Genomic DNA, 18,473 nt, shown 5'->3' with positions numbered 1-18,473 from the left:
CCTCCACTTCAGAGAGAATAATGTGAACATATCTGCTGAACAATCCCATCCCAGAGCTGGGGTTTCTTTTCTCATCTTAAACCAAAGTCCTGTATTAGTCTCTGATTACTGTCCATTGACTTGGGAAAGACTAGAAGAAATTATATTTGGGGATTAGAGAAATTAAATCTCAAGAGACATGGAACCTTTAGCTTTTTAATGCTTTTGATTGTGTCTTTCTGTTCTGTGTTCCGTCAAAGTAATAAAGTCAAAATATTTTATAAAAGCAAGATGTGATGGGTGATGGTACAGAACTGATCTGGTCGTTCAGTTTATCTATGATTCTTAGCACATTAAAAATAGCCACAGGGAAACTCTTAAATGCATCCATCCATCCATCCATCCATCCATCCATCCATCCATCCATCCATCCATCCATCCCATATTATTTATATATCATCTCCATCAGAAAGAGTTTCTTGGCAATAAAGATCCACTGTCTAGCTGGTTGTGAGCATCCTGCCTTGCTTTTCAACAAATGGCATGGGAAACTCTTCCAAGGCCAAAACACGTGAATGAGATTTATTAATCCTGTGGCCCCCTGTCAGTCATGACAATGTTAATAATCCAGAAACCATGTCTAAACCATACATCTGTCTATATCCCATGTAACAAATGCATCTCTGGGAGGCGAACAATAAATCCCACGTGCACTCTGCTCTCTCTTACACCGAGAACGCCCCAGATTTGGGGCAGCTCTTTCCAGCCACCCTGGTTCCTTCTCACTTCCCGCGCTGGGACGGGGCTGACACTGCCCCAGTGCCAGCAGGGGCAGCTCCAGTGTCAGTATTTGTCACTGTATCTGCAGTCAGGGTAGCGGTAGGCGAAGCGGGAGTCGCAGGAGCGCAGAGGTTTCAGGATCTCTGCCAGCTCCTCCATGGCCTCGCTGGCACCGCGGTCGTCGCCGAGGCCGCGGGCGCAGTGCTCCAGGAAGGCGTGGATCCTCTCCTGCACGGGGGGCAGGAACTTCCCCATCAGCAGCTTCGGCAGGAGGTCTTGACACACCATGACGAGGCTGTGCTTCTCCCTGATGGAGTCACAGGACACAAAGGCAGCCTGGCAGTCCACAGTCAGGCAGCTGAAGATATCTTTATACTCCTGCTGGCCATCGATCAGCTGGCTCCCTGTTGGGGACAATTAAACCGCTTGTTGGAAACATAATAGTGAGCTCCTGGACAGTCAGAGATATCTGTGCCTCTGTGTTAACATGGGGTTTGTTACTGTCTAAAGGATGTGACCACCTTTCACTACAAATTGCTCAGTGCTGAAGCTGACTATGTGCCAATTTTCTAGCTTTTGAAATATGTATATTTTTCTGAATGACAGAGCTCTTCAGAACTGCCTGTCAGAGGAACTGGAGATGAGTCTGTCAAGTCAAGCTGATGCAGAAAAAATGAGAATTGGAGTACAAATCTAAAATGTGGAGCTCCTACAAAAAACTAGCCAGACCTGTAATTTTTTCCATGTTAACCAAAATCATTACATTGCAACAACAGCTCATCTAGCTGAAGTCAAGTTAACAGTCATAGCTGCTGGGATAAGAAAAGGAAATCCAGTGGAAAATTTTCTGACAGCTGCTTCTGAATATTCTGAATACTCAGCTGAATGTGTGAGCAGAGGAAAAACCTTTTCAAAATCTGAATATTCAAAATGAAACTGTTAAATTACTGGATGAATAGTCTTTGACTAGCTCTACTTGCAGGAGTAGACCAATGTAACCTGTGAAAATTGAATACTAATCCTCGATTTTATGTAAAATTGACAAAAAGGGAGATTTTGTTATTATTGTTATAAATAATAATAACCCTTATTAGTCAGTGTGATAAATGCAAGTTAAAAGGGTCCAGTTTGACTCACTTCTTAGAACAAACGAAATGACAACATTTCTGCTGGCAAATATTGACATTTGCGTGGCAAAAGTTTGAAAAGGATGGCTTCAAGTTAGAGCATTCAGCACACTGTGCACACTGAAAGCTGCTGTCAGCTACAGAGTGGCCACCAAATCACCGACAGCACAAACACAACACCCATCGCCTTCCCGACTCAGAGCCAGGATGGCAGGAGCTGCTGGGGGTGAGTGTCTCTGTGAACATCTCATCATTTAATTCAGTAAGGGGTGTTTGGTTAATTTAATAAAAAAATCAAACAAAAACAAAAACAAAAACCCCCCCCAAAAAAAACAAAAACAAACAAAAAAAACCCCTAAAAAAACAAAAAAACCCCCACCAAACCAAAAATTCAAAAACCCCCAAAAAACAAAACAAAACAAAACAAAAAACAAAAAAAGAAAAAAGGCAGCAGTAGAGCCAAGGGCAGAAGGGGAAAGATTTGTGTGCCCTGCCTCCCAAGCCCTCCGCGACAGATGCGTGGCCACGGAGCCCGCTGAGTACCTTCCTCCTTGTCGATGATGCCCAGCGTGCTGGCATCCCGGATGAACAGATGCCCGTTGCTGAACACGCCGAAGGTGCCAGCGTCCACGTGGGTGAAGTAGAAGAAGTAGTTGAGGTCGTTGGTGGCCATGGAGCGCAGCACGGCCAGGAGCTGCAGGGCCAGGTCTGCGGCCACCTCGGGCGCGGCGCCGAAGAAGTCGCGCAGGGGCCGGGTGCTGGCGCTGACCACCAGGCGCCCGCAGGAGCCCAGGTACCGCGGGAAGGGCCAGCCCTCCACGTCGGGGAAGATCTGTGGGAAGAGCAGCAATGGGGGGATTCTCGGGTTTCCTGCATTCAGGATGACCCTGAGAGTCCCTTTTTCCCAGCCCGGTGGTCGAAGAAAGAGTCGGGATTCTTTGGCTCTGGTTCACAAGGTGGTTTATTGTCTCTTATCTAAAATATTTTCTCTCAGACCTGCAGGGGTCCGTTCAGCAGGTCTGTCAAGGGCACACTGCCCGGCCTTGGGCTGGTGTCTACATTTTATACCATGAATTACATGTACTTTATTTATCATTATTTTCCAATACCTATCACCTATGTTAGGCTGTCTACTTCTATTCTAAACCAATCCAAATGTGCCAACATCACCAAGATGGAGGCTAGGAAGAAGAAGGAAGAAGAATAGGACAACGTCCAAGTCCCTCCATCTTGCCTCCTAGACCCCTATAGTAAAAATCCCCAAAATTCCACTTTTCACCCAGTTATTGATTCATTATCACTCTACTTAAACTTCTGTGACTTGTGATTCTTCATACAAGGTTGGTAATTTGCTCCATGGGTCAGGATTAAAATCCCAAGTCTCTCTGGCTTCTTGCCAGAACTCCCCAGCCCCCTGCCAGGGGCTCGTGTCATCCAGGGCAGCCAGAGGGGTGTCCTGGGTTCCAAGAGGGGATTACCCCTGCCCTCTGCCCATGGAGCTGCCTCCCCCTCAGAGTGCCCTTTCTGGCTCCAAGCAGCAGGGCTGTGGTTTGGTTTCCAAGTCAGTCTGCAATCCTTCCTCGCCCCATCCAGCCCTAGCAGCTGGGAAAGGAACTTACTACCCCATCCTGGAGGAGTTAGTGTGCATTTTTCTTTTTCTTATGGTTCTTTTTTGTAACGGAGGAAGAATCTGGTATTTCAAGACTGATTCTGTAAGAGAGACTAACTGGAAAGTCCAAGATAATAATAGTTTTCAGATTCATGAAAATTTTAGCCACAGAACAGCTAAATTTAGGTGTCTTTGATGGGTCCCTCATGAGCACTGAACAGATGAAGTCACAGCTTGGAGTTGAGGTAAGGCTAAAGCAGTTTTTGCTAATTGGTAAGAACTGCCAGGCTCATTTGTAAGAGACTTTGCAGTCTCAGGGGCAGAAGTGGTGGGTGTTTGCTCCAGTGGAGACACCTGGGCTGGGCTCCCTGCATCCCTGCAGCTCGTGCCAAACTGTGTGACTGCTGAGCTATGCCAGCACAAAGCTTCCTGTCATTTGCATTAAAGCTCATCTGTGTCCCCAGCACCTCAGACCCCAGCACCTCAGACTCTGCCAGGCCATTATGAACTCATCCAGTTTCATGTTTAAGGTTACTTCTCCCTTCTTCTGCAAAGGCATTCTGGGCAACTGTGTAAAAATCTAGCTTTTTCTCTTTGGCATATTTTTCTCATCTCTTCAAGTTGTGTTCCTGTGTCTTCAGAGTGCTAAGGGCCACAGATTAATGTCCCAGTGACCCATTACTGGGGTGGCTGAATGACCCCCAGGAACCTCCCAGCAGCATTCCCCCTCCCTGGGACCACGCAGAGCCCTGTGAGCTGCTGAGTGCAGAGTGGCCTTGGGCCAGAGATGGATGATGCTGCCACTCATCTTTCTTTCGTGGAATCATGAACGGTTGCAAGAACCAGCAGTGAAGACTAAAGATGGCATGGGGAAAGGTGAGGAATCTCCCTTGGAAGCATAAGGAAAGAGAGGAGCTGTGTGCCAGGCAGGTCAGAAGGGGTCCAGAGGAAGGGTGTGAGGCCTCCCAGATCACTGCCTTCAAACCCAGAGTTTTGAAACCCAGAGCCAGTTACCAGCAGCAGGCGAATGGAAAACACAGCACTGGCACGTGGAGCATGGGAAGTCATGCTCCTTCTCTTCCAGGAACAGGCTGTGATTTTATGTAATTAGCATTAGCAGTGCAAACCTAACACTTTGAAGTGCTGGGGATGTGTAAAACCCTGGGTTTCACAGCGCTCTAGTGCAACAACACACTGGGGTTCCCTATCTCTCCCCAGCCTCACAGACTGATTCAGGAAGCACTTCATGAGCCTGCCTGGCTTCAGCCCCCCAACCCCATAGAAGAAACATGCTTTTTTGAAGGCCAGGGAGCTGACAAAGGCCAGGACCTGACAAATTCCAGGGCTGGGACTCCTCTGCCCCTGAGGCTGGCACACATCTCATGTGAGGTTTGCTCGTGAGAGGCTGTGGGGTGGTGTTTCAAGCTGGGGCAGGCTGGCACGTACCTGTAGGAGGATGGGGTGTGAGTTCACTGCCAGGGTGTACAGCAGGCGCAGCTTGTCCCGGTCTGTGAGGTGATCCATGTAGATGCTGCCGGCGTCCGGCACCTCGGCGTAGCGCCGCACGATCCTGTCCAGGAGGCGCTGGGATGGGCAGCGCAGCATGGGGCTGGGCAGGCCCTGTGAGAGGGGAAAACCCAGCAGGGATGTCTAATTCCAGCCAGACATTGCAACGTGCTTGGGTCATGCTGGGGGTAGACACACAGCTCCGTGCTCTGCCCACTGTGCCCCCCTTGCTGTGGCACAGCTCCGAAGGACGTGGGCACACGGGGCATCTCACCCGTCCTAGGAGAGGACCTGTGCCATCCAAAAATGCCATTTCCCAACTCAGGTTTCAAGAATGGCCCTCATTCCTGGGCACTGCAAACCTCATATTCCCCCAACTGCACAGCACTATATCTCTCCACACCATGGGACTCTTCCCTCTGCCTGGACTTCCAGCCCTGGCATTCCTGGTGGAGGCCCTCCAGTTGTTACCACAGTGAGTCACTTCCCTCATTAAATAATCTTCGGATCACTTTGTTATTTGCTTAACCTGAGAGCAGCTTTCTTGGAAATACTATTTGCTAAGGTCAGTAAACATGCTTTAAAAATGTAAATAAACATTATGTGTGAGTATAAGCACAGGATATGCTCTCCTTCTGATAAACTCATGCATTAACTATCAAAACCAAATAGCCTGTGTTTATTTTTTGTAAATACCAGCAACAAATAGAGAACCATTGTGCTAATGGAGTCAATTATCACTGTATTTCACCCTTCAGATTTGGAGGTTTGGCTTGTAAAATTTCATGAGCAATCTATGGCTGGGAAAAATGGCATAGAAAATTATACCTTTTTTTATTTGTCAGTTAGTCTTCCTTAATAGCCAAGGAAAGTTTATATATGGAGAGCTGCCCACAGTGGCACAGAAGCACTGCCCTGACATGCCTCTGCTGGGGAAGGGAATCAGGTTTTTTAAGCCTCTTTATTAAAAATGATCCCAGTAGCCAAATTTGCTCTTTTGAGTTTTGTTTATAATTTGATGGCTGGGAGATGTGCTTCAGAGGAAAGGGAGGTGGAGCTCACGTTGCTCCCTGCCATCCTCCATGCTGAGAGCGAAGATGTGACGCAGCATCTCCCCAGGCCACGTGGGAGCTCTGAGGTGGGTCCTTCTCAGCCCCTCCTGTGCGAGCTGTTCATCTGGCACAAAACACTGAACCACCCAGCCGTGACAAAGAAATAAAGGAGTGTGGAAAGGATGAGTAGGACACTTTCCCAGCTGGAGGAGGAAAGGGGAGGCTATATGTCCCACGTCTCTTCCTCTGCATCCCTGTTGGTTGGAATCTGTGAGATTCCAACCACTCCTACCTTGGCCATCAGTTGCACAAAACAAGTCCAAAATGCCAAGAGCTGGTCAAAACTACCTGAGAAACTCAACCACAAATGAAGTGTTGTTTCACGAAAACCAAAAAACCTTTTTTCCCAAAAAGAAAAAAAACATTTGCCAAAAATAATTCTACTCAGTTCCTGTTGCAAGTCTTCATACACTCCTCTGGTGTAGCCTCATGGGGAAATTTTTTTCTCAATTAATTGTGTAAAACCATAGAAGAGATGCAGGAGGAGGGATGATTATGGATTTCTCTCTTGCGAGAACGTTGTGGCTGACTCTGTCACTTTCCTTTTGGAGGAGATGTGATACAAAATGAGCAGAGCAGAGCTGTGTTAAGTAAGAGATAAATGGTGGAGAAAGTCTCTTGCAGCTCCGTGTGTATGCAAATATTTGCAGCCAAAGTTAGAAAGCCTTGCTGCTTCCAGGAGTTTGCAATGCAAAAGCTGAGGCCCTGAAGAGTACACAGTGGGAATATAAATCACAGCAGCAGAGAAGGCATGGATGGTGTAATTAGGGTTTTTCTGAGGTCAGAGCTCATCCTCTTAACACAAATGTGAGCACGTGCTGCCCATAGTGCTCATGGTTCCTGAGGAACTGTTCCAGGCACATCCAGGGAGGAGTGGAAGCAGAGGAGCAGGGCTGGGTGATGACACCTTCCTACAGTTTAATGAAGCCCTGACCCACAAAAACTGGACAATGGGACCTTTTGATTTCAGCAGAGACTGTCAACAGCATAAAGCTCAGCACCTGCTTGATTGTTTCAGTGGAGAGGGGTCTCACCTTCCTGCAGGCTGATGGAAACATCCCTACAGCAGAAAAGGAGCTGGAGCTGTAAAACTGTCAGACAAAAACTGTCAGCGGAAGAAAAATGTGAAGAACACATACTGAAAACACTGGAGATACAGATTTATCTGAGAATATCTTAAGTCCTTTGCAGTGACTTATCACCCTAGAGAATAAGACCTGACAGCCTGATGTATTGTTTGTGATTGATGTGGAAAGCTTCTTATTTACTTCAATTAAATACCCACATTTCTATATCTGATAGTGAGTAGTTCCTGCAAAGCCTACCTCCACTCAGCTGTGAGTTTTTAAACCCTATTGCACAGTACAGGATGCATTTTAAACTCCATGAGTTTATGCATATGTAGCACAGGCACACCCAGAATTCACTTGGATGTAAAGACAACTTGTGGAAGACAACTTCTTGCTCTGTTTTCTTTTCAGACAGCCCAAGGAGGGATGGCCCAGACCAGGAGCACAGCTGCCTCCTGCCCCATGAACCACTGCCTGGGTCGAGCTTCACCAAACTACCAGGTTTAGGATGGGTTCTAGGAGGAAACACCTGGATGTAGGAGTCAAAGCACCTACAGATCCTGGCGATGTGAATCCAAGGGTTTCCTTAACTGCCAAAAGAAAGAAGGTAAGAATGCCCTGACAAACTCATCCCCACTGCCAGCAGGTTTATGGAAGTCTCTGATGATGGGTCAAAGAGGTGGCAGGTCTAGGAGGTGACTCTGGATGTCCCTAGGATGGACAACTGGACATGTGAATGAGCTGCTGACCCTGTGCAGCAAGAAGAGATGTGAACTGGACTCATAACCGGGGTGCTGGTGCACCTGCTGTGGGCTGGACGAGGTGCTGGTCAGCAGCTGCTGGTCAGCAGTTGTTGGTCAGCAGTTGCTGGTCAATAGTAGCTGGTCAATAGTTGCTGGTTCAGTAGTGTCAAACAGTCCATCCCAGAGAGAGGGTCTGCAAATGCTGGATTTTCACCTTGGTACTGCTTTCCTCTATCTGCCTTCAGCATTTTCCAGGCTGTGCTTTGTAGGCAGGGCTGTAAATTTTCCCTGTGGGTGACCTGTGCTGAAACCAACCTGCTTTGTGGCCCTTCCAGCAGGAAAGTACCCAGAGTGGTTTGAGGTGATGAGCTCCTGGTGAAGCAGCAAGTGTCTGGGGCTGCTGTGCAGGCTGAACCCCAGCTAAATCCTGCTCATCTCTGAGGCAGGCTGGATTTTAAGACTGAAGACTTTGCTGCATCCAATAAAGATTTTCAGCGTGGCTGGTGAAATAATCGCTGTGGCAGGCAGCTCAGCTGATGGCTGGGTCAGGCAGGGCAGGCAGCGTAAAGTGGAAAAACATCACTTCATGGTCTGTCATTTTGATTCAAGCACGTTGTGGTTTGTCTATCAGACAAAATTACCTGGGCCCATTAGCTTTCCCCAGTGCTGCTATACGGGATAAACTGCAGGGAAGGGAGAACAAGCACTGCTGTGTGACTGCAGCTCCGTGAAACAGGCTGGGCATCCTGTCAGGCCTTGAGAGAGGTGTTCTGTTAACACCTCTGAAAAGAGGGAGAGTGGGAGAACAGAGCCATAGGAGCAGTTCTTTAGGTAAGAATTTGCAGAGATATATGGTAGCCCCAAAAACCCCTCTCCAGTGGCTCCTGCTGGGTTACCAATGTATGTCTGCACAGCAAACTCTGCAGAGGGGCAGCAGTGCTGGGCTGGGTGCAGGCAGAGCTGGTTTCCAGAGGGAGGAGGGCAGGTGGGATGGCCAGGGAGGAAGGGGATCCCCATCCCTGTGGGGCTGGATGGGCTGGGGAGGTCAGACTGTAACCTGTAGTGCCCCACACATCAGGGCTGGGAGGGGGTCTCACACACAGACTCACACACACAGTATGACTGAAATGTTGTTGCCACTGACTGTTTTTCAATTAAGACCACTGTGAGACCAGAAGCCATTTTGCAGAGCACAGGCCTGATCTTAAAAAGTGATTGCTGCTGAAATTTGGTGACGAGGAAGTAAGTCCCAGAGTCTCTGGATCACTATGTTTCTCTGTGTATTCAAATCTATATGCTGTTAGAAGGGATTTAAATTCCAATTTTTGTTTCTCTGATTGATTTACAGAACCAAAGGATTGTGAAAACAAGAGCAGAACAATCCCGAGGCTGATGTGCAAAGGTCTGGGCCTCCCTGCAGCCTCCCATGCCCTTTCCAACTAAAAAGCTGCAGGGGCTGATGAAATGTCCCAGGGAGTTTGTCACTGGGCACGTCCCCCCAGGCTGGCCCTGAGCCCTGGAGCTGGCATCAGCTCAGCTCCCCACTGTGCTGCCCAGGGAAATTCCTGGGAGAAACTGGATAGGTGCAAGGGCAGGGTGCCCCAGCCAGGGTCTCTGGTGGCGCTGTGTGTGCACATGAGCATCCATATATGTGTGTGTGCCCGTGTGTGCAGCCCTGCCAGCTCAGCTGGCATTTCTGACTCCGGGAGGACAGGGTAGGCAAAACTGTAGCACATGAAGAGCCTTTTAAGGAGAAGGATTTGGGCTCAGCTGATGATTTAGCTTTGCAGCAGGTCTGAGATACCACAGAGCCACATTTCTCCTGTTACTTTTTCACCCAGCTCAGCAAATTCAAGTTTCAAGCTCTCGATTCCTTCCCTTTCCCTCAGCACTGCTGGGGAGTGGGGGGACAGCACAGTTTGGCACAAACACCTGAGACACTCCAGCAAGGCTGGAGGACCTGGCAGCCCAACTTGCCCTCCTGCAGGCCCCTGCAGTGCTGCTGGGGCAACAGTGGTGGCCATCCTGGGCAGTTGTGCCTGCCAGCCTAAGGAGCTGTCCCTGCCCACAAGCTCAGGTGAGGGATGCTCTGAGTGGAAGTGATACACCATCCCCTCTCCCTAGTGCCTCTCTTGAGGTTACTAAACAAAGTACAGTGTAGCTTTGCTCCAAAAATCTTTTCCCTGTCAGGGATGTGCTGCCCAGGAGGGTACTGACTTCAGGGTGACCTGCTGTGCTGGACTGTCAGTGAGTCCTTTTTGGGGCAGTTCAGGCATAACTCCAGTGCATCCCTCCCTCCCTCTCTCTCCTAAGGTGTGCTGCTCCACAGGGTAACAGTAGAGGAAGAACTGAAGCAGCAGCTTAGAACTTAGAACTATAGTTTCAGCACTCACCAAAGCTGAGTGGATGCAGCAAGCAGCTGCCTGTATAGAAATATAAATGAAGTCACTTTTTCACAGTCACTTCTCTCTTGGAATTGGAAGAAGTACTGGAATAATCCTTTGTCTCTCAGGTCTTGTTCAGTGTATATCCAACCCCCACCCTGGCCCCTGCCCTTTCCAGGGGTTATTGTGATGTTTTGCTGTTGTTTGGGTGGGGTGAGGGGCATGCCCTGTGCTGTAGCTGCCCATTTACCTGGTGGTGTGACCCACACTCACCGTGCTCCTGTCCTGGCTTCACCTGTGACACCCCAGGACTGTGGGAGAAAGGGCAGTGTGCTTCCTTGTGCCTGAGGTCATTTGCTATGGATGGCAGGAGAATGAGTAATCGAGGCTTTGGCTCTGACTGCCCATGCCCCTCGTCCTGCCAGCCACAAGCAAGAGAGACCCACACTGATTTGGCCCCTGGCCCAAAGCAAAATCGCTTTCAAGGCACTGGCTGCCCTTGTGGGTACAAATTTATGATGAAAAAAACCCCAAAATCCCACAATGCTGAGACATGATGGAAAACTAGAAAAAAAAAAAAAAAAAGGCATTAATCTTCCCACTGGAGCTGTTACCACATTTGTGTGCACAGCCTGTTGTTATCCCCGTGCCCAAAGCCACCTGGTGCTAGGGTTTTCCACAGGACTTCAGCTTCAACCTGCACAAGGAGCCAGGAGCTGGTGCTCTCCTCACTGGGGCCAAGCCCATCCCAGCCCTGGGCAGGCTGTGCCATGGCATTACCTACAGCTGGCCTTCAACTGTGGCACTCTTCTTCCCATCAGGGCATCATTTTGCCTCTCTCCTTTGGCACTTGGTGGGCTTGGCTGGGGGCACACAAGTCTGCCCCATTGTCGCTGAGCGGGCTGAGTGCCAGCCCCACCCAATCTCACCCTCCAACCAGTGAGTTACAACCACATCCCCACGAGCCCCTAAACCCCAGCGGCCTTGCTGTCCCCCAGCTGTGGTGGGGCACCAGAACCACCGGGCACAGACCTGGACCAGGTCGGGCGTGAGGCGCTTGGCCCGCAGCCACTTCTGGAAGCGCTGGGTGCGGCGCAGGGCGCGCTCCAGGCTGCAGCTCTTGGTCCTGAGCAGGGAGGTGCAGATGCGCTTGTCCGCCCGGTCGTGCTGGTACTTGGAGGTCAGCCGGGTGATGTCCACCAGCCGCCAGCTCTTGGCATCGTCCGTGTAGTTGCCCGAGTAGCTGAGCAGGGAGCTGGGGGGCAGCTTTAAATGAGAAGAAAGCCAGGTGTCAAACCTGCCAAACCAAAACGAGAGCCCCACGGAGAGCGGGTTAAAAGCCACACGGACACAGCGCCCGCCCCGCTGAGCTTCTTCTCCAGGCCGGCCCTGGGGCTTCCTGCCATGGCCTGGGCCTGCCATGGCCTGGCAAAGGCCCAGTCACCCTGGCTGGGTGGCCCCAGGGAGAGCAGGCTGAAACCACCAGCTAAGGAAATTGCTTTGGTAAAAAGTCCTTCTTTGCTTCCCACTGATACCATCCCCTGTCATGCATGCTGCCACGGAGTGAAGGGTAAAACACCCAAATGGGGTCTTTTGGGTAGAGGGAGGGAGGAAGGGGAGAGGGCTACAGGGTTTTGGTTCATGAAGAATTCCTGTTTTTTTAAAATTTTCCTGTTTCTAGAGAAAGGGTCACAAAAAAGGAGTACTTGACACTTTAAAGGACCCTCCTGATATTAAAACCTCCTGACAACAAATCTACTTGGGAATACCAAAATGACTTCTTGTTTTGAGGTGGTGTCTTTTGTCAGGAATCTTGACAGGGTCTACCTGTCTCCCCCAATATCTCTGACTCTATTTTCTCCCCCAACATCCCTGACTATTTTTCAGCCAGGATGAGCGACCTCCCTGAGAGCAGCAGATTTTGGGGTGTGATGGGGGGACAGGGTGATGGAGGGACAAGGGTGTGTGTGCCCTGGGCGTGCAGCACCTCTGTAGCCATGGAGATCTTGCACTAATTTGCTCCCCCTCCACAGGCACAGGAGGGGAGCATATGGGCTGGGTAATTAGGTAATTTTTTTTTGTTTCAGCAGCCCTGCCCACACGCGCGTCGCACACGCCGGAGCCGAGGAGCGCGGTGCCTGCTCTGGGAGGGTGTCTGTAACCTGCTCTTGGAAAAATGGCCCAACTCTGACCTTTGGTTTGGCCAACAAATTGCCCTTGCTGTCTCTGAACCCTCCTGCCCTGAGCTCCTTGTCCAAGTGCGTAGGAAAGCATGTCCTAATTTAATCTCACCCTAAATTAAAGCCGGTGGCTCAGAAGTGAAACAGGAGAGGCAAGAAGTTCCCTGCAGGATTAGCCTAGCTGGAGTTTCAGACAGCTTACAAGACATTAACAAGTCTGAAAGCTGAAGCTGGTCTTTCCTTTCAAATTCCATTTGGGAAATTGACCCAGAGAAATTTGGGGAGGATTAATTTTCTATGATTTCAGGCAAATAACTGACTCAGTGACACGAGCCACCAGCTGCTATCAGAAAGTGATCAGATGATCCCTCCTGAAGGCAGCACTCCACTCCCTTTCCCCACCACAGACCCTGTGCAGCTGAGCTCTGGGGCAGGCATGGGTGCCCAGGATGGGTGAAACTCTGCTGCTTCCCCTGCTTTGGCTTTCAACTCTTGCCATGTGCCTCCTTCCAAAAATTTACCATGGAGGATGAATAGAAGTGGGAGAACCTTGTGTGAACAGGTTGGTGGATTCCAGCATTTCAGTTGTTGTGGGCATTTTGCCTGACACAAAATTGAAGCTTCCCTACATTAAAGCACCTGACATGATAATAAACACTTTGTTTGGGTTTGGGTTTTTTGTTTTGGTGGGTTTGTTGGTGTTTTGTTTAGGTTTTTTGGTTTTGGTCTGGTTTGAGCTAGGATTAAAGGAAAGAGAATAATTGCTGTGCCTCACTGTGACTGTTGTGCATCAGGACCCCTCCCAGTGCCTAATCTGCAAAGTGCGCACAGAGTGCCAGGCACGTACTGGGAAAAGATGGCTTTGGGCTGGCTCTTTCTTTCTTTCTTTCTTTCTTTCTTTCTTTCTTTCTTTCTTTCTTTCTTTCTTTCTTTCTTTCTTTCTTTCTTTCTTTCTTTCTTTTTCTTCTCTCTTTTTCTCTTTCTTTCAGCACAAATATGCCTTGTGACTTGTGTGTTCAGGGCAGCTCACGTCAGGCAGAGAGCAGGAAAGTGTCACATCCTCCATGCAAGCATGGATGTGTGAAATCCAGGGCTGAGCATTAATTTGAGGGTGTATGGAATGATTCCCTCTGCAGATCTCTGGGGGGAGAGACACCCTGGCCTGGGAACCCAGCATGGGCTGCAGCAAGTCTGTATTTGGCATCATTTCTGGGCAGCACAGTGCTGGCCTGGCACATTTGCTGGATACTTTCAAGATTCATCATCAAGTTGTGCTGTAACCACTCCCTCTCGTACAAAGATTTTTAGCTAAGGGCCAGCAAATCTTCTAAGACCTTCAGTAAGATCTATGCAAATAAGTGAGTCACAGATTACAGATTTTAGATCAACCCACAACTAAATGCTGAAGAAATCCAAACTAGTTTTCCTTCATTTTTTTCCTGAATGAAATGAAGTATTTGTTTCAGCCAAAATAATTTTGCTTGCATTTGGTATTTCAGATTTTTTTTTTTTAAAAATAAGTAAGCTAAAACAAAGTCTTAAAACAAAACAAAAAGAAATAACCTATAAACCCCCTTCTAATTGAGGCATTCCAACTTTTTCAGTCTTCTTTCACATTATTTTTGGACAAAACTCAGGACCATCATTGCCACAAGTCTTTGAATAGTTTTGGTCGGCTCAGTTCTGCGGTATTTCGAAAATCTAATATTTTACAAAAACTTCCACTGCACTCTGCTCTCAGTACAGTTGGTAGACAGGCTTGCTATCCTCATTTACAGATGGATAAAGTTGGGCAAAGATAAGGGAAGTATAGAACATTAGAGCACAAGATGAGTCACCAGCCGTTCTGGGAACAAAACTCACATCTTCTCACTGTGAACACATGTCAGAGCTCCCAGAAATGATGGAGAATTAATGAAGCATGTTCTAATGTGAATTAACACAGAGAAGCCCAAGTGCCATCCACCTTTGCGAACACGTGAAAAGGTACGAGGGTGGATCAAAGAGTGTAAGCACCACTGAAGTTTCCCTAGTTTCAGCTCCCACTTGCCAAAAAATAAGCCCAGTTTTTCAAGAAATCAAGTGGGAGAAAAAGTTTTACCCATGCAAAGGAAAGCCTGAAGCTGAGTGACTGCTCAGGAGAACATTTTTAAGTTCCCCTTCCCGAAGCGCTCACAGCAGAACTTCTCGTTATCACTTATGTGTGGGAAGCCAACTGCAGGCTGGTGGGAGAGAAAAAGAAGTGTCTGGCTTAGGGAGCCCCTCTGTGTCCCCTGAGGCAGAAGTACTGTGCTCCCACATGTTTGTGGCTCTGCACTCCGGAGCCCAGTGGGACCCTCTGCACCTCTGTTCCCGCTGTCCCCTGGAGGAAAGCCAGCACAGCTCCTCCTGCCTTGGCTCACGTAGCACCTCCCTCCCTCAGTGCGCTGTGCAGCTGGAACCCCACAGCCAGAGGCACTTCTGCTATTTTTGGCAGGGCTGAGGGAACCTGCATGGCCCCAGCATCCCCAGTGGCCAGGTGGGAGTAGCCAAAAGGGAGCTGCTTTGTACCTGGCAGCAGTTCCCTAAAAGCCCTGCACAGGTGAGCGCTGAAGGGGCTGCAGCAGGTTGGGGTAGGAGCCAGCTGTGGTTCCATCCTGCTGCAGGGAATAAAATGCAGAGCAGACCCTACCTTGGATGCACCCCTGACCCCTACAGACCCACACCAGCCCGTCAGCCAGCTGAGCATGATTGCAAATCCATGATGCCTTTTGGGACAGGAATCCAGGCTGGGCTGGGAGAAAGCCGGCACTCAGCCCTGTGCACCTCACTCACTGCTCGCTCTGGCACTGCGGATGTGGAAAGCCAAAGGGCAAAGTGACAAGGACTGGGACCCCCAATGTCCAGCAGCAAGGAGTGCTCTGGCTCAGCAAAGCCACAAGCTGCCTTTTCCCAGCAGGAAAGGATGGATGTCTGGTATTACAAGTCCATCCCAGACAAACTATTATGGTTTTACAATGCTGCGTTTTATAGGATAGTTTAAGATAAAAATGGTGATTTGTCTAATACTATACTACTTACATTATAGCATTAAAAATACAATTTTACTATAATAATTTCTTCTCCCCCAGGCTTTTATATCTATAAAAGAACGTGCATACGGCTCTATAAATCATATCAGACCCAATAAACCCTTCCTCTGCCAAGCACTGCCTTTAACTTTTTGCTCAAATACAAGTGGCAACATTTTCCCTGCTGTCATCAGATACTCTCTGCTTTTGAGCCTAAAAATGATTGGATTGGTCCAATGACCACTTGGACAGTGTGTGCCTCATCAACAGTGAGGCAGATGTAATTTCTGCCTTCAAGTTCTCAAACAAATTTCCCCAAAATGTACCAGTAATTTAGCTGCGTGCTATTTTCAAGCGTGTGGGTAACCTCATGTGCAGAAGTCCTCATGCCTCAGGCAGGTTTAGATCCCTTTTGATCTTAGTTTAAACGTGAAATTCTGCACATTCACGTTGTTGCACCTGGTACAAAATTATGCAGCATGTTTGTATGTTTGTAGTTAACATATTCTTTTGGGTGCCTAAACCCCCTTTTCCCTTTAGTCAGTTGCTCATAATAAAATATTTCCAGTAAATCTAAACAAGCTGATTTCTTCCTCCCTCTTCCCTTCCCCCATTGCTGCCTTGAACTTTTTCAGAGCTGTTCTCTAGACAGAAATTTGTGCCTTTTACTCCTGCTTTCAAGTTATAGTTTAGGGCTGAAGTCTGATCATGTTTGCGTTGCTTTAAAAGAAAATACACATCAGCTCACAGGCATTAATTAAAACACTCAGAGATGTAATGGCAACTGGGTGCTAAGTTGCTCTTTGCATTGCTGTTCATGAAAATACTAATTCTAACAGGCAACTTTCAAATTACCATACAGAACACTTTAAAAATTACTGTGCTGAGTTTCTGACCTTATCTCCTCTTTAAAGAACTTCTTGCATATGGATGTCCCAATGCAGGCGTTGCATTTATCAAGTCCCAGGAAAGTCCGGCCAAAACTGTAGTTGGGTTTGACGTGGGGCACAGGCGGAGAAGCTGCTGCTGCTGTGGAAGGGTCACAGCCCAGAGCCAAAACCAGGAGCAGCATCAATGGGTCTGCAGCTCTGGAGCAAAGGCAGCATATCCAGCGCCCCATCTACAGTAGTGGAGAGCTCTGCTTTTTGCAAGTTGTCCCTCTCTAGGATTTCAGTCTCTTTTTGATGACTTCAGCCTGCAGTGGTGAGCCCCAAAACACAGCAAGACACTCTGGGTGCAGGAGACACTGCTGCAGTCCCCATCCTGCCAGCTGGTCACTGGCTCTATCAGCCTGAGGTTTGGGTGGGAAAGATATGCTGTAGGGTGGGGAGAAGGAAATACATGGAGGATGCAGATAACTTGGGTTGCCATGGTTATCTTTCCTTTCCTTGTTGCAGCTGCTTTGGCCCCTGCTGACCCTCCCATCAGCCGACTTGGAAAACAACACGAAGAAGTGCTCATCTGCTCTTGGTGCAGACAAATGAAGGATATCCTGTCGCTGGAGAAAAGGGCACACGTGGGACACTTAGTAAAAAAACTGATTTGGGAGGAGTAGTAGCATGGCAGAAATGCACATTTTACCAGAAACCAGACCTTTGGTGTTGCTTTATTCCTGGAGGTTTGTGATGGTGCATGACATGACTTCTTGGATGCTTCCTTGCCCTTCTCATAAAAGCACTGGAAAGGCTGTCAGGTGGAATCATCGCTGTTCTGTTTCTTCAAAACAGCATTGTTTAGCAGTGATTGCACCACAGAAAGCAGAATAGCCTGCAGCATTCCCAAAACTCCCAGCTGATAGAGCAGCCTGACCTCTACGTCCCTCTTGGAAAGTGAGGTTTTCAGCAAGACTTGTGTGCTTTGGAATGTCTTTTCTTGATGGTCCTGGTATGGAGAGAAGCTAGAGAAAGGGATGGGGATGAACTCCGGAGAATGTCAGAGATTTCAAATAGACTTAGAGATTACTGTGATCACACCAGAAGTTGTTCTTGTTAGGACAAAGACTTGGAAGTTATGGAAACTGGTGGCTACCTATCCTGGCCTGGCTGCTAGGGACTATGCCAGGAGATCTGGCAGGTGGCTGTTCAGGGCCAGGAAAGCACATCTTGAAGGAGCAAGTGGTACTCTGGCTGCAGGCAGCACATGTTGCTGTGGTGGCACTGGGCCTGGGTTCTCTCTGTCCCCAGCTGTTGTGTTTTCAGTGACAGGGAGACTCTCCTGGGCTATATTTCACCATGGGAGCAGTGAGGAGCAGACTGAGGCTTTGGAGACTTCTTATCCCCACAGCAGGACTACTCACACCAAGTGGCGAGGCCATTTCCCAGCACATTTTTAATGGAAGAAGAGGCGCACTGTAGCCATCCTTTATTATCCCCTCTGGTATTTAATCTGATGGCACTAAGGGATGTGAGAGCCACAGGGATGTATTTTGGGCTCTGTGATTACCCCTCACTCTCTGAAGGGGCTGCTGGGTGATCCTAACAGTGCAAGGCAACTATTTAAAGCTCAGAAACTCCTTAGTTGTGGCACTTGGGAGATCCAGTGTCCCTCTGTGGCTCCACACCCTCGTGAGTGGTTGCTTCACCTCCTGGTGCATCCTATGCACAAAATGGAGATGGTTACATTTGGGGTTTGTCTAGAGGGTACAGCACTGACAGAGGAGGATAACGAGCCCTGCTGAGAAGAAAGGAGGATATAATGGACCCTGCAGAAGCTGCAAAGCAGAGGGGATGGCAGTGCAAATACACCAGCAAGTGCATTCAGCACAACTCCGCACTGAGCCATCATCACATCTGGCCTAACACTCCAGTGTAAAGCTCTTTGAAACACGTTGGTGGAAAGAGACAGAACCAGAGCTAAACAAATATTAGCTGTGTCCCACTTCCCGAAGTTTATCCCTGGCCTTTTCTATTGCTGGTACATTGTTCCTCTCCCCT

At 48.6% G+C, this 18,473-nt stretch overlaps 1 protein-coding gene across 1 annotated transcript; it reads right to left on the bottom strand.

Moving 5' to 3' along the window:
- Nucleotides 1-182: 182 nt before the first annotated feature.
- On the bottom strand, nucleotides 183-16,811 carry DIPK2B (divergent protein kinase domain 2B). Its single transcript, XM_041487879.1, has 5 exons — nucleotides 16,437-16,811; nucleotides 11,343-11,607; nucleotides 4,942-5,115; nucleotides 2,430-2,718; nucleotides 183-1,163 (listed from the first exon to the last, which is right to left on the bottom strand). The coding sequence occupies exons 1-5, from the start codon at nucleotides 16,658-16,660 to the stop codon at nucleotides 823-825; spliced, it is 1,293 nt and encodes a 430-aa protein (XP_041343813.1). The 5' UTR covers nucleotides 16,661-16,811; the 3' UTR covers nucleotides 183-822.
- Between the last annotated feature and the right edge of the window lie 1,662 nt (nucleotides 16,812-18,473).

Source organism: Pyrgilauda ruficollis, unplaced genomic scaffold (assembly GCF_017590135.1).
Source record: "Pyrgilauda ruficollis isolate IOZ18807 unplaced genomic scaffold, ASM1759013v1 scaffold85, whole genome shotgun sequence".
Lineage (NCBI taxonomy): Eukaryota > Metazoa > Chordata > Aves > Passeriformes > Passeridae > Pyrgilauda > Pyrgilauda ruficollis.
The sequence above is the reverse complement of the archived record's forward strand: the minus strand, read 5'-3'. Positions and strand labels throughout refer to the sequence as shown.